Source organism: Punica granatum, chromosome 2, assembly GCF_007655135.1.
Source record: "Punica granatum isolate Tunisia-2019 chromosome 2, ASM765513v2, whole genome shotgun sequence".
Taxonomy (NCBI): Eukaryota; Viridiplantae; Streptophyta; class Magnoliopsida; order Myrtales; family Lythraceae; genus Punica; species Punica granatum.
In genome coordinates this window covers 36,429,511-36,446,256 of record NC_045128.1, presented here as the reverse complement: position 1 = coordinate 36,446,256, position 16,746 = coordinate 36,429,511, and the positions used below count along the sequence as shown (strand labels likewise).

Genomic DNA, 16,746 nt, shown 5'->3' with positions numbered 1-16,746 from the left:
TTTGTTTCAAATTTCAATGAACGAAGGGATTAAACAAATCTATTGAAGCTCAAATCCAAAGAAACTGAAGCATAGCTTTCAAACCGATATGAGATTCGATAATAAGGGTTTTCAGGAAGATTGAGAGAGATCGATTTCTACAGAAAATAAGGGCCTCTGCCGCACCCTGGTTCTGCAATTGCCTCTCAAGGGAACTGATCCGCTCTTCAAGCTCATCATTCTTGTGCTCTGCCGCTAAGAGAAGGGTCTCGAGCAGAGCACTCTAGCGGCTGTACTGGTAGAGGTAACAATGGTTGTTGTAGCAGTAGTAGAGGTAATACCAAATGAAGGGGCAGGAGTGGTCGAACGGGCATGTGACGAAGCCGGAGTTGTAACCTCAGTTGCAGAAAAAAAGCGACAACATGTCGAACCACACAAGATTGGCCTCATTAGGCTACATCAAGTCCTACTGAGGCCTTATGTGGATGGCCCCTTGATTGCTTCTTTTCTAATGCTCAACCTTATCACTGATGAAAGAGTAGCTTGGTGATTGCCTGATCAACAACTAAATCATTCTAGCAATTTAGATGAACTCGGGGGACATATTCTAAATTTCGGCGCGGGATAGACTAGCTTAAGATTAATTCGATTTGGAAAACATGATTAATTTGTGAGAGGATTATAAATAATCAATTGCCTTAGGTAGCCAATTAGGGTTCAATTATAAATGGTCCTCACTAGTCGGTTGCTTAGAAATAGTATAGTCGATTTGATACATGGGGAATCGGGGATACGTTCTCGTATCTATCTGAAGACGTGCGAGATACATATATGTATATACAATAACAAATAGGCAATAACATGTACACCGTAACAATAACAAATATGCAAATATGTGAGTACATACATGTATATACATATACATAAATATGTATCTTCATGAACAATTTTAGTTACATACTGCCGCAATGCCCACTACAAGGCTGCACAAAATTTAGCTTATTGTCATAATCAATTTTTGATGTATGTAATTGTATGCCTCAGTTAACCTCGCTCTAAGTAGCCTTGTGAGAATTCGTCAGTATCTAATTCCATGAGAAGTAACTAACTTGCATCAATTAATCGGTCATCTAAATATATTCATATATATATATGTATATGTATATGTATATGTATGTATGCACATACATATAGTATACACATCATGGCTTAGGACCGGAATAGTCATCTTTTCCAAATTAATTCTCACAATAGTTCTCCTCAAAAACTATTTCCAGTCCCTTAACTTTTTGATTTGTTTCATTTAAATCCATCTTTAATTAAGGTCCTTTATTTATTAGAATGAATGAAAATTTGGACTGACCGCTAATGTGTAAACTTTATTAGATCGATCATTGAATTCTTAATTTGATGTGTATTATTTTCCATGGATGCAAGTACCAATGCTAGCATAGCTCGTTCCTTTTTGTAAACATAGCGATCCTAGTAATTCTTGAGATTCTTAAGATTTGTGTATGTGCGCTTGCTTTCCTAATTTCTTTGGCCATTTTGTAAAGTCACTATTCATAAAAAAAATATTGAATTCACAATTCCGTATATATATATATATAGATATGTTGAAAATTGAAATTCTTTGACGTTCATTAATAAAAATATAAATCAATTGTTTGAATTAAAAGTGAGCGTGTCATAATTTATGTACTCTGTTTTTTTTTCTTTTTGTCCATGCTATAGATGCACAGGTTCACATTCATATGGTAAGCACAATTGGATGTAAAGTACTAATGATAAATGTACACATGCTTATAATAAAATAATAAAAGAAAAAGACAAATGTACACGATACCTAGCTATAGGCTACATATTGCTATATGTAATATAAGCATGAATTGTGCGTTGCACTTGGTAAACTGTCCTCCGTGTAGGCAGAGTTTCCCTACAAATCAAGGATACTAAAATCCCATTGTGACAATGGCAAGTTGAAATCTAGAACAAGAATGATTCTCATGCTAAGACTGAAAACATCTTAAGTTTCTCACCTATATGTAATCTTGTACTTTATTAGGTAATTGGGAAGGACCAAAACAAAGAGAATGATTGGAAATGGATTAATCACGTAAAAAGACACGATCTTTGTACTTTTTTCTCAATATAGCATGACAATTAAAAAATAGTACGGAATGACATGGTCTTTTACACTTTTTTTTCTAAATATAGCATGACCTTTGAAGAATAGGAAAGAAATGCACGACATTGTAATTTTCCTAACACTATGTTTGGATAAGTTTGAGTAAGGGGTTAGGAGGGTTTCGGAGCGGGAGGGATTTAGAGGGTTACGGAGATTTAGGAGGGGAAGGATTTGGAGGTTTTTTAAAAGGGTTTAAAAAATCTTGTTTGGTTAAAGGCTGTGGAGGGTTTTGGAGTTTTTCTATAATTTTATATGTAGACTATTGTGCCCTCATGATCAATCAAAGACAAAAGAAAGAAAAACTATTGTTATATGCAACCAAGCTACGTGCTAGATTTTTTTTTGGCTGAGTAAGCTACGTACCAGACAAATATTATAATTGGATCATTGTATAATTGGACCCTTCTAATTAATACCTATATTTTATAGGCATATACTTATGAAGAAAATGAACATTTTCACTAGTAAAAAATAAAAAATAAAACAAAACGGATGGAAATAAAAACACTCATAATAATAATAATAACAACAACAATAACCATAATAACCAATTAATAATGTATGCACACACAATTTAAAAATACAGAACTGAATCATGAAAGCAAATACACAGGTCAGAGTAGCCCGTACATATGCAAATACTTATTAAAAATAGAAGTTTTTAATCCTTCAATATTATTAAGGATAGTATCCATGGATAATAGGCATCTTGTAACATATATAGTAATCATAGATATTAGTCATATAGGAATAATTAGTTTCCTTTTTCATGTAAAGGCTCTCAGCGTATTTATTGATTCGATCATCATCAATGAAATTAAGTTGGATTGTTCCAAACTTCTCATGGTATTAGAGCGCCTACGCTTCAGGACCAATTGAAAATTTACAATTGCAAAATGTCGGACGTTAGTGATGAAGAGAAGAGCTCAAGACAAGGCAATAACTCATCCAAAGACAAGAAGGCAGGGGATGGCTCAATGAGGATCACAGACGTCCCGCCGGTTTACCGACTAGCTTCATCAGACAATACAAGAGCTCAGGTAATTGCATGCACCCTCAACGGTGATAATTACCTGACAATGTCACAGGCCATGATTATCGTGCTTTGGGCAAGAAACAAGCTTGCCTTTATCGATGGCTCTCTCGAGAAACTGGGAGATGAAGAACCCCTCAGAGAACGAAGGGAAAGATGCAACTGCACAGTTTTGGCGTGGCTCTTTAACACCATGGAGGAAAGCCTTCAGTCCACGGTGGACTATGCAGTGGACACCAAGAACTTATGGGACGACCTGAAGGAAAGGTTTTCAGAAGGGAATCAGTCTAGGGTTTTCCAAATCAAGACCGAAATTTGTCTTCTCAGACAAGAGGGATTGAGTGTACGGGAATATTTCGGCAAATTGAAGCTCCTATGGGATGAGCTAGATTTTTACCTGGAGCATCTGGGTTGTAATTGCGGGGCGAGCGCCACCATCGCAGCATAGAGAGAAGCGAAAAAAGTGCTATCAGTTCTTCATGGGATTGACCTCGGATTTTAACACGATCTGATCCACAATTCTTAGCATAGAGCCGCTGCCGAATTTGAACAAGGTGTACAGAATGCCGATGAACGAGGAATGGCAGAAGATGGTGACGAGGTCTCGAGAAGTCATGCCCGAATCGGCCATCTTCCTCGCCAAAGAAGATGCAGAGCTCGGGCAGACTGGAGGAAGCAGATGGCAGAGCTCTGCGGAAGGGAAGGGTACCTACAGCTACTATGGGAAGATGGGCCACATGAAAAATACGTGTTGGGCCCTAATCGGATACCCATCTTGGCATTCTAAGTCCAAGGTGAGTGTAGAGAGAAGGCTCGAACCGATACTGGACAAGCAGGGTAGTGGGCTGCGAGGAAAGGCCCAGACCGAGCAAATGTAGCCCAGGCGGTATAGACATCAAGTTCACGGGCTGAACGACTAGAGGCCCTGCTCGATGAGCAGTTCCAGTGTCTATTATCCATGTTGTCACAAAACACCATTGACCCAAACCGACTCATTGGTAATGAGTTTAATTTTGTTTATTTGCAAAATGAATGGATTTTGGACACAGGAACATCGAGGCACATGACGGGATGCCTCGAAAATTTTTCGAGAACGGTTCCAATCAAGGGCGGAGCACCGGTGTATATTCCTAACGGGGGGCCTGGTACAGGCCACCTGAACGAAAAATGCAAAAATTGCAGGCGTGATGGAAATTACGGACGTACTTTATGTGCCGACTTTCAATTGCAATTTAAATTCCATTACGCAATTATCGAAAGAGATGAACTGTTATGTGACATTTTACGGCAATCTATGCTTTATATAGGACCGCGCCTCGAGGAGGACAATTGGAGTAGGTGAGCTTCAAGGGGGGTCTATTATCTAAGGCGAGTGGCTATTGCACCGCAGACATGCCTGGCAGTCTTGGAGGAATTTGCAGATCTATGGCATCTGAGGCTCGGTCATCCATCTCGTATGATGAAATTGAATGGTATTAAGGAGTGTGATGTAAGCCTTGGAGCGAAACAAACACGCTCACAATTTCAATTGAGCATGAATAAAGCTGAGTGCCCATTTCAGTTAATACACTGTGATTTGTGGGGGCCATATAGAGTTAAGGCCAGTTGTGGAGCCAATTATTTCTTAACCATTGTGGATGATTTTAGTCGAGGTGTGTAGGTATATCTATTACGAGAAAAATTTGAAGCTCGGCGATTTATCATTGATTTCTATAATTTGATCAAGAATCAATTTAATTGCACGATTAAGGTTCCAAGAAGTGATAATGGGATGGAGTTCTTGTCGAGGGAGATACAAGACTTTTTCTCTGCACATGGCATCGTGCATCAGACGTCTTGTACAGATACACCTCAGCAAAATGGTAGAGTAGAAAGGAAGTATCGGCACATTCTCAACGTCGCGAGGGCACTCATGTTCCAAGGCTCATTACCGACACAGTTTTGGGGGGAGTGTGTCTCAATAGCTGTCCACTTGATTAATATCACTCCAACCCCATTGCTCGACAACAAAAGTCCACATGAGGTAGTTTTTGGTAAATCACCTAATTTACTGGTTTTTGGATCGTTATGTTATGCACATACGCGAACCAAGGATAAGTTTGAACCTAGGTCTCGCAAATGTGTTTATAGCGAGGGATGTTCGGTTTTGCGAGACAATTTTTCCTTTTGCCACGAAAAATGAAGAATCGAGGCAACAAGGAAAAGGGAGCCCATTATTTATGGGTGGAGTTGGGCCCATGAGTCCACGGAGGCAGACTGAAGAATCCGGGCCCAACTCCGGAGATGGGTCAGCGGGGAGGCAATCCAACTGGGAGGAATAGCCCGACCCAACTTGGCAACTAAAGCCAAGCCCAAAGGCAAAGAAGAGGCCCATAGATGGAGATGGGTCTAGTTCAGCTCAACAGACTATGGAAAAAGATCATGTGATGGGCCGAGAAGCAAAGGAGAGTAAGGGGCCCACGCAGTTTTCTGAATCGGGCCGAACAAGGGATAATGCGGACCGAACTCTGGAGGAAAGAGAGAATATTTCTGGGTCGAATGAAGATAGGGGTCGAAATCTGGAAGTAAGGAGGAGTGATTCTGAACCGGGCCGAATTGAATTTCAAGGGGGTCGAATTTTTTTGGAAAAAGGGAATGTTAATTTGGAGACAATTGAAGAAGATAAAAGTAATGAGATGGTTTTGCGGCGATCTGAACGGGTTTCTAGTCGTCTCAAACACTTCAAGGACTACATTATTCATACTGCTCGCCATAAGACACCCTTCCCTAACTCACCCACTTCCTCGGACTCCTCAAGTATGTCTTATCCCATTGAGAGGTTTATTGATTATTCTAATATTTCTAATCATCACAAGGCATATCTAGCTGCAATTGACTCTGATACAGAGCCTACATCTTATCGAGAAGCTATCCGAGATCAAAGATGGAGGAAAGCAATGGCAAAAGAAATTCATGCCGTAGAGGTAAATAAGACCTAGACGATTGAACAACTTCCCATTGGTAAACACCCTATTGGTTGCAAATGAGTGTTTAAGGTAAAGAGCTGAGCGGATGAAAGTATGGAGCACTATAAGGCTCGGCTGGTTGCGAAAGGCTTCACGCTGGTCGAGGGGTTTGATTTTCATGAAACTTTTGCACCGGTGGCCAAGTTGGTAACCGTGCGATGCCTTTTGACGGTTGCAGTGGCGAGAAGATGGATCATTCATCAGATAGACGTGAACAACGCCTTTTTGTACGAAGACTTAGAAGAGGAAGTATACATGGAATTACCTTCGGGTTTCTCTATTTTGAAGAGTGGAGATGTATGCAGACTTCACAAATCTCTGTATGGACTTCGTCAGGCATCGGGGAATTGGTTCTCAAAATTCGCTGATGCTCTTCGGTAGTATGGGTTCACTCAATCAAGTGCAAATCATTCCCTTCTTACCCTCCATCAAGATAACATTTTTCTTGGAATATTGGTCTATGTTGATGATCTAATCATAGTAGGCAATAGCTCTAGCCACTGTGATTCATTTAAGGGATATCTGGATAAATGTTTCCGTATTAAGGACTTGGGACCTCTGAAGTACTTCCTTGGTATTGAAGTTACTAGAATGAATTATGGTCTTTTCCTCAGTCAACGGAAATATGTAATCGATATCTTAACCGAATGTGGAATGTTGGCATCGCGACCATCATCTTTCCCCATGGAGCAGCATCATCGACTTTCCACGAGTTCTAGTGATTTACTATCGGATCCTGGCAAGTACAGACGGCTGATTGGGAGACTTATCTATCTGACCATTATAAGGCCAGAAATTAGCTATTCTCTACACATCTTGGCTCAGTTTATGCAGGAGTCTCGCCATGATCATTGGGATGCTGCTATGCGGGTTCTTTGTTACTTGAAGCAATCTCCCGATCAAGGGATCTTTCTACGGCCTACATGTCTCGAACTTGAAGTTTTATGTGATTCGGTCTGGGCGAGTTGCCCCTTGACTCGTCTTTCTATCACGGGATATTTTATTACGCTAGGAGGGTGCCTGGTTTCATGGAAGACGAAGAAACAAACAACGGTCTCTCGTTCATTTGCAAAAGCAGAGTATTGAGCAATGGTAGCAGCTGTCAGCGAGATCGTCTGGTTACGAAGTCTTCTATCTTCTATTGGGGTACAGATGGCAACACCGACTCACCTATTTTGTGATAATCAAGCTGCACTACACATTGCAGCCAATCTTGTTTTTCATGAACGGACAAAGCACATTGAGATCGACTGTCACTTTGTTCGTGAGCACATCAAGAAGGAACTGGTGACTACAGACCATCTGCCTACGCGACTTCAATTGGCAGATATCTTCATCAGGGCGTTGGGTCGAGATCGCTTCCGTTTTATTCTTTCCAAGTTGGACATTCGTAATTCACATGGTCCAACTTGAGGGGGAGTATTAAGGATATTATCCATGTATAATAGGCATCTTGTAACATATATGGTAATCATAAATATTAGTCATATAGAAATAATTAGTTTCCTTTTCATGTAAAGGCTCTCGGCTTATTTATTGATTCGATCATCATCAATAAAATTAAGTTGGATTGTTCCAAACTTCTCAAATATGGCTAGAAATAAGGAGATCGAACATATTTAGTGACCGGAAGGCCAAGGACTGAACACCTTTTCCATGACCACTTTCCTTTGCTTCTCCAATGGACAAAAAAGTACTCCCCTCAACATCTCAGGATGCTTGAGAAGGTAAATATAAGCTTGACTAATACATTCAGCTCCAATTCCTATCTTCTCCAAAAGAAAGTAAACTCCATCCACCTTAACAGGCAGACGTTTAGCATCCTTTAGAACCTCATTCCCCTCTCGTATAGCCACATTCCCATCTCTTATTGCCTCAGCAACATTGTCTATTGCTTCTCCAATGACTATGCACTACAAGAAGTTTTGTATGCTGTGACAAATTCTATTATTACAAAAGAAATTTAGTCATAAGAGAAGTATACTGTGATAAAAAGGTAATGAAGTCTCATAATGCATATACTTTATATGTATGTAGGTACATATATATCTATATGTATATACATATTTTTGATATACTTTATATGTATGTATGTACATATATATATATATATATATCTATATCTATATACATATTTTTGATATTGGGTAAGTGCCACAAACCAAGTGTTCACACAATAACTAACCTTATGTATATACATATTTTCATATATCGTAACACAAGGATTGTTACAATTAACCTTATATAATGTGACAATTATATTTTATCATGAAAATATGTTTGTCACCATAAATTATAAGATATCGTGACCAAACATTATTTTGTCACAATATACTTATTAGGACGAGCTTATTTTGACAAAACTCGTAAGAAGTTATTTGATATTTTCGTGTTATGAAATCTTATTTGTTATTGTGATGACTTCCTTATCCTCTTTGGTTTTCTTAGCTTTCTTTGTCTTTGAACTATTTGCACCGTGTGGAGTACGAGAGTGCATTTCTTGTTCTGAAAAATCCGCATTTGCATCCACCATATTCTCAAGAGGGTCAATTGTCACTTCCTTTTCAGCAACCAAGCGATCGATTCCCTTGATAGTATCCTCGAACACTTTTTTGGTCATGGAGGATTGGCACTTTTTCATCTCTTTTGTTGTTTTGACATGCTCTTCAGTTTCACCATCTTATTATAGTTTGGGATAGGCTTGGTCATCCATTTTTTAGCGTGAGGGCGTGCCTACCACAATAAGAAGAAAAAGATTAAGAATAACAGATTATATACGCTTTTTTTAAAAAAAATTATTGACAAAATAGAAACAACCTACCTCTGTTAATTTCTCCCAAATTTCAGGCTTTGCAGTCCACATATTGGTGTTGGGATCCCAAGCAAATCCACTTGATCCATTCTTAACAAAAGTCATAGCACTTGGCAAAATTTACTTTTAGGATCTCCCATCGATTTTTTATATTTTCTTTTGCTAAATTATTGTTAACCTTAGAATTTACCTCTTTCTTTATATTATCATATGCGAATGTCGTCAAAGTTCCATTCACTCTATTTCCTATGTAGTGTTGATGCAAAAATGCATCAATCAACATGTCATCCATTATAGGAGTCCAAGACTCTCGACCTTCTTTCTTTGGATTGCCCCCGGCGTTCTTCCATTTTGACATGGTTGACCTAAACACATTCACAAGGTAACAAATTAAATGCACTTTCTATATCATACTGAAAACATGCAACTGCAACAACATTTTTAATATCATAAAGATTATAAGCTGCACAAGGTCACACAAATCACAATAATAAATGAAATCATAAAAGCAAGTCAACCCATTCTTACAAAATCATATGCTAAAGAGTTTCGTGTCTAAATATATGAAATAACATGTTAGTAATATTTCTTCATATTCAATCACAACACATAATCATTCCACATGTTGGCAGCTATGGCATCACTTATAAGCTCTCCTTCAATTTCATCTTCATGATCATTCCTTGTACCACGACACTCATTTTGATGCTGACTTTGATTTTCAAGTTCCGCGTCCAACTCATGAATAAGTTCATCTGGATCCACGCCCATTAGATAGTTATGCAAAATACAAAAAGCTAACACTATGATTTTTTGTGCCTGTGTACTTGCAATGATCGCAAACCTTTTCTTTGAAACTCTAAATGCCCGTTCAACTGCATTGCGCAAAGATGCATGCCGTAGATTGAACAACTCTCTAGCTGTCTGTGTTGGACCTCTTGAATATTCTTTCAAGTGAAAACGCACCCCTCTATAAGGTGCGATTAACCCAGAAGATAGTTGGAATCCAGCATTGACAAGATAAAATTTACCTACCCAAAAATATCATCACACGTTACTATTAATTATTTAATGAGATTTAAGATTAATGATGGTCAATATTATTTTATTACCTTCAGGAATATTAAGGCTATCTTCCCTAGTTAATGCATCTTTCAGCATCCTCAAGTCTGATGCAATTCCTTCCCAACCTGGAAGGACATAAGGAAACGTCAAGTCAAAAACGCATCTTCCATGATATTTAGGTGCATCTTCAATAGATAATTTTACAAGGACATGTGTTCAATCAATAGCTCCTACACAATCCTGATATAAGAGTTATATGTTAATATTTATATAGTTCAGTTTTAATTATGTAATTAATAATATGGTGTATAGCTAGGTTTACCTTAAAATATGGGTAGAATCAATTATTGTTGAGAATTTGTGGTGATACTTGTGGACCATCCGGTTGTTTGAGAAGCTTTTCTTCTAGTTCAATTATTGATTTCAATACCCTGTGAAAATGGCGACTTGCAGGTTCACTGGACCTCCGAAACCAAAATTAGAGCTCGCGGTACCTAACATTGTGCGTTAATATATGAAGTGTTTTCAGAACTTGTTCTTCTACCGTTGCTCTTCGTGTTGGTTTTAAGCCACCATCCCTTTCCAACATGTAGCATAAGTCTAGAAATGTTTTAGACCGAATTCGTATTATTTTGCAGCCTTCATTACTTTCAATAACTTTAGCGATGATCTCCTCGCGTATCGTTTCCCTTTCGAAACTCATATTACTATCAATCAGTCGCCTCCTTGAGCGCATTCTGATAAAAAACCACTTCGTAACTAAACATATAATTTGCACCACCGCTCTTATACACGATTCTCTCCATGCCATTACTCTTCTTTTAAATGCAATGACCTCGATTTCTAGTTTTTGAGCATCCATCCATCATTGAATACAAGCAAGCAATTCAAGAGGCAATCAAACAAGAATGAAGTATGACTAAACAAGAAGTACGAAAATCAAGCACGCAATTGAACTCAATGACGATCAATCCACCACTACGAAAATTACATGAACAAACGAGAGAAAATCAGCCACAGATGATCAAACCTTACGACAGACTGAGGTTTTGAATAAGATAAAATCCAATCGAGACAATTCTCAACCAGACAATTATCTTATACAGTAATTTCTAGCATTGTCATCGCAAAACAATCGAAAAGGTTGGATTGCTATCAAAAGGGATGCATACCTCTTCAATTTGAGTGTACTGCAATCAATTTGAGAGAGAAGAAGACAAAGTGTTGCGTGGAGGAGAATATGTAGGTGACGGTGCTTAATCTTTAATTTATTTTTCAATTTCATCCTAATTCATAATCTTTTTAATATTGTTTCAAGGTGACATAGTTAGTCCACGTTTGGTCATATTATTTAAATCATCATTGAATTTGTTGACATGAAATTTTTTTGTTGATGAAAAAAGTTTGGAACTAAGAAAATACATAATAAAAAAAAGAAAAATAATGCTTGTAACTGTTCTGTTCGAGATCATCCGTGATCATTAAGGTTTTCGGTTACCTATGTTGGAGTACTTGCCGTAGTTTGTCGTGGCATCAACATCCATCGAGCTTCACGGTGGGCAACAAAGAAGGAAGAGAGCTTGATGGGAGCCTTCACTGGTAGCATCTAATGAAAATCCGGTCATTGTTCTCTTTCTTCTTAGTGTGGGATGTCACTGCGTCCAATGGGTTGTGCATGATCTGGCTTGAAGCGTTCGCTCAAGCAAACTACTATGGTTAGTGTTTGAGGTGGCCTGAAGGATTTCTTTCGAGATTTAGTGATCTAGGGGTTCCGTTGCGATTACTCTCTAGCATATGTTTCCCTGGTATCGAGATTCCAGGAGCTTCAAAGCTGCCGGCTTTTTTGCACATAATATTTTGCGCAGCTCAAAAAGGGATTTCTGTGTTTTTTTTTTTCTCGGATTCTAGTATCTATTTTCTTCCTTCAACTATTATTGTAGCCAATATTCTTCATTGCCTTTGCTCATCAAGTATTTTACTAAGTTGCTATTTAGAGATTGAAAATTCTGCCAATCTATTTTATTGTATGTGCTTCAACAAAGGGTGGAGGAGACCTTAGAAAGAGAGCTTGATGCTGCTTGCCAATCTGTTCTATAAAGGGTGCCTCAACAAAGGGTGGAGACATTACAAAGGGTGGAGAAATGGTCGCGGTGCTCGTGCGAGGAGGTTCAAGAAAGATTTGCCGTTGAGGGAGAAAGCGGATGCATATTGAACAACTGTTGCTTTTTCATTCTTAGTTTCGGTTTTTCATTTTGGAGTTAAAAGGACGAGGATATGATGGATTCTAGATATGATATTACCAAATTACAAATGGTAAAATAGGAAAAACTCGAAACTGAAGGGGACTAACTCGAAGGAGGGAAAAACTACAGGGGCAGATTGACAAACAGTTAACCCTTTAGTCCCTCCTCTCTTCAAATTCTGTTCCGTCTTGTAGAACTAAATTAACACCAATCAAATTCCCACCGCTTTCTCAGGCTAAACTTGAGGCCATTCTACGGCTCGCTCGAAATCAGGACCCTGACTGACACCCTGTCCGGTCGAGAACTAAGGAAGGATGCCCCAAAAAAAATCTAGAACGAAAGAAAAAATAATAATAATACGAAAACGATCGATTTTAGACAAGATAGAAGAAACAGAGGAGAAACTAAATTTCATTGACCGTTAATGGCCGGTTCTTTTCCCTTTCCCCTAAATCACGTCAACGCCACCTTCTTAGTCTGACCAGCTCTCCTTATTACGTTTTAATTTCTTCTCCTTCCTCCTCTTCTGCTAAACATCGTCACGTTCGGTAAGAAAAGCTAAAACAAAACGAAAGAAATGGCTCCGAGCAAATTGCGAAAAGCCATCGGGGCTGTCAAGGACCAGACCAGCATCAGCCTAGCAAAAGTCGGGAACAGCAGTTCCCTCTCGGACCTTGACGTGGCCATCGTCAAGGCGACTCGTCACGAGGAGTTCCCAGCGGACGAGAGGCACATCCGTGAGATCCTGAGCTTGACGTGCTACTCCCGTGCCCACATAAGCGCCTGCGTCAACACTCTCTCTAGGCGCCTCAGTAAGACCAAGAATTGGGTGGTGGCGCTCAAGTCCCTCGTGTTGATCCACCGGTTGCTGGCCGATGGCGACCCTGCGTATGAGGAGGAAATCTTTTTCTCGACAAGGCGAGGGACCCGCCTCCTCAACATGTCTGATTTCCGAGACACTTCGAGGTCCAACGCCTGGGACTACTCAGCATTCGTCCGCACGTTCGCCCTGTATCTCGATGAAAGGCTGGACTACAGGATGCAGGGAAGGAGAGGGAAGAGGAGTACGTTCGGACTCGATGAAGAAGAAGAAGAGGCTCACCAACCCCACAAGGCCACGCCAGTCCGTGAAATGAAAGTCGAGCAAATGTTCTCCAAGATGCATCATCTGCAACAGATCCTAGACCGTTTCCTCGCATGCAAGCCAACAGGTTGGTGTAGCATCTTACACCCATTATCATCAATAGGAAGCTAGAGACTCACCGGAAGAACGCTCTTCGAGTACCATTATCATCACTCCTTAATTTGAATAACGTCATGATGACAAGAAGAACATGCGAAACAAAAGAATGCAGCACGTCAGCTACATTAAAAAAATGTCAAATTTTGGCATATATTCCTCTAAATCCAGATTGCATGAAGAACCTTTCACGCATTATATTCACTGTAGAATAAACATCAAGCAATCGTGGCCGTAAATCTGGTAGCATAATTACACCCAGAGTTCAATTGAGAAAATAACAATGTAGGTTCGAAAATTATGAATTGCTCAATTGGTAGTTACTGACAGGCTTTTTACACTCCCTTCTCGGATCGGATCAGGTGGAGCTAAGAACAACAGGATTGTCTTTTTGGCTCTTTATTCAGTGGTGAAAGAAAGTTTCCAGATCTACCACGAGATAGTCGAACTCATGGCTATCTTTGTTGATAGATTCATGGAAATGGATATTCCTGAAAGCGTGAAGGTCTATGAGATGTTTACTCGGATAGGCAAGCAATTTGATGAGCTAGATTCATTCTACGCCTGGTCCAAGGACTTCGGCATCGCCCGGCCTTCTGATTACCCAGAAGTTGAAAAGATCACGCAAAAGAGGCTAGACATCATGGACGAATTGATCCGTGATAAGACAGCACTTGCAGAAGGCAAGAAAGAAAAGAAAAAAGGCAACCAAACGGCAGAGAAGGTAAACACTTCAGATCAACTGAATAATGAACCGGAAGCAGAGCAAGAGGAAGACCCGAACGCTACTAAAGCGCTGCCGGCCCCTGTGGATGCTAATACCAATGAGGCTCCAGAGGAAAAGCCTGACAAGGAAGAAGAACCAAAGGAAGAGGACAAGGAGACTGTCCAACAAGAAGCGGATCTACTAAACTTAGGTAAGAAAGGAAATTGTTTAGAGGCTAATGGGAAGCTTGTGCTTTTATTTTTGAGCGAAGAAAGTTTTTCAAACTATTCATAAATTTAAACAATTTCGTAACGCCGAATTTTACTTAATTTAACAAACATAAAATTTTCCTCTGGTATACGTCATGATAGCCGCATTTTGCTTAGCTAAACCTCAATTACCATTCCTGTGAAAGTATAGCACAAGTATAAGTCATTTATAAAATAGAAACAGTAGCTAGAATAAAGACGAACCTACGTACTCGAGCTTGAAAGAGTGATGTGGTATGTTTCTGAAATGTTTCTCCTTCTTTAGGTGATGATGCCGTTACAAGCGAAGAGCATGCAGACAAGTTGGCCCTGGCTTTATTTGATGGTGATGGTGCACCCACAGCAAGCTCGGGACCAAGTCCGCTGGCCTGGGAAGCATTTCCTAGTGGTTCAGCAGATTGGGAAAACGCACTCGTACAATCAGCCAGCAACTTACAAAATCAGAATGCAGCGCTAGGCGGTGGATTCGATATGACCCTGCTCGATGGGATGTACCAACAAGGGGCTATAGCACAAGCGGGTGCGAATTATGGAGGTAGCGGAAGCGCCAGCAGCGTTGCACTGGGGTCCGCAGGAAGGCCTGCCATGCTCGCTTTGCCTGCACCACCAGCACAGAATGGTGGCACCACAACCCCTGGGGGAGATCCATTTGCAGCCTCTCTAGCAGTGGCGCCACCGGCTTACGTGCAAATGTCTGAGATGGAGAAAAAGCAAAAGCTTTTGATGGATGAGCAGTTAATGTGGCAGCAATATGCTGGGCTGGGGAGGCAAGGGCAGATTGGAGCGGGACATCCATACAACGCGGGAGTTTATACGAGACAGTACTAAATCCATAGCTTCTCGCAGGTAGGGAAGATCTTTTAATCCGTATCAATTCCACGTGGCTGGATCATAAAAATTCTGTAATTAGGGAAGCCTATGGCTGAGTTCACGGGCAAATTGGATTAGTTTCATTTCACGTGAGCAAATTGTGGTCATGTTAATGTACTGATTACCGATACTTTGTTAGCAAACTAATTGAAACATAATTGTGACCGACAGAAATTCACCATATCTTAGATGCATAGTTCGGGCCATATCTCATTGTTTCATGAACAAGTAAGAAACTGCAGAACATGACTAGACACAAACATTAACTTAGCAGGGATCATCAGACGGGAAACCCAGACCAATGTGTATGAATGAGGTTTCAGGCTTTCAGCACATTTATAACAGAACAACTGCAATATGATCGCCTTCGATTGCGTTTCCTTGATCGACTCTTGGCTGTCCCAAAACCCAAGAGTTCCGGCAAGTCAGAGCAGCTACACTGCATCGAAGAGCACAATCCAGGGAAAATAATCATGAAATTGCAATAGGAGGAGAAGAAGAAGAGAGAACGGGAGTGATCATTGTATGCCGTCTGATCAGTTCTTGGCGGGTGATCTGAGATTTAAAATACGAGCCTGAATTGGGTAAAGTATCTAGGGACAACGTTGTACCACATCAGTAGTGACAGGTGGTGACATAAAACCAATAGCAATCTAACACGTGTCCCGACATGCTTCGTCAGCAGCTTTCGCGGGCAATTAACGGCAACTCCCATCCACTTTAACGTCGTCAGTTGAGACGAAGAATTTGCCAACTCCCGCCTTGACAACAGAGAAAGCTGCAGCTGGAGAGAGAAAGCGTCGTCTCTCTCTCTCTCTCTCTCTCGCTCCATTGTTTCTTCTTCTTCTTTTTTCAGCCATTGCAGACGGTAGAGATGGAAAATCCTTGGTGCATGTAACCAGTCTGACTTGTCAGAGCTCAACTCCAGTGGAGTCCATGGGGAGCTCAGGCGAGGACTCTAACGAGGGAAACTATCTTCGCCTCGCCAGTCTGAGGAAGAAGCTCTCTCTACACTATCGGGTGATCTCAACAATGTCGACTACGAGAAGTGCAAGGCTTGAGGGTCCCTTTATTTGGAATCGATCTCTTCTATCGTAAAAGAATAATGTATTTTTGTGTTCTGATATGTGAGAGGATGTTTTGGATTCAGGGGTGATTCGGCTCTCTGATTAGCCGAAATTGGCCCACCGTGGAGTCGGTCGGCGATGGTTGTGATCCCCAGGAGGCTGTTGCCCGTCTGGTGAGCACGTATGTGCTCAGTACTCTGCGAGGCCACCGGTAAAGTGCCCCCGATGAGAATGAGCGAGGGAGGATTTGCAACCCAGTGGACCCAGTC

General features: G+C 40.5%; 1 protein-coding gene across 1 annotated transcript; it reads left to right on the top strand.

Moving 5' to 3' along the window:
• Positions 1-12,885: 12,885 nt before the first annotated feature.
• On the top strand, positions 12,886-15,573 carry LOC116196352 (putative clathrin assembly protein At1g03050). Its single transcript, XM_031526026.1, has 3 exons — positions 12,886-13,536; positions 13,928-14,482; positions 14,806-15,573. The coding sequence occupies exons 1-3, from the start codon at positions 12,903-12,905 to the stop codon at positions 15,366-15,368; spliced, it is 1,752 nt and encodes a 583-aa protein (XP_031381886.1). The 5' UTR covers positions 12,886-12,902; the 3' UTR covers positions 15,369-15,573.
• The last annotated feature ends 1,173 nt before the right edge of the window (positions 15,574-16,746 follow it).

Coding starts and splice junctions, on each gene's coding strand:
- LOC116196352 (XM_031526026.1), top strand. CDS start 12,903: ATGGCTCCGAGCAAATTGCGAAAAGCCATCGGGGCTGTCAAGGACCAG. Junction 13,537..13,927: donor CCTCGCATGCAAGCCAACAG/GTTGGTGTAGCA, acceptor GGATCGGATCAG/GTGGAGCTAAGAACAACAGG. Junction 14,483..14,805: donor AGCGGATCTACTAAACTTAG/GTAAGAAAGGAA, acceptor CTCCTTCTTTAG/GTGATGATGCCGTTACAAGC.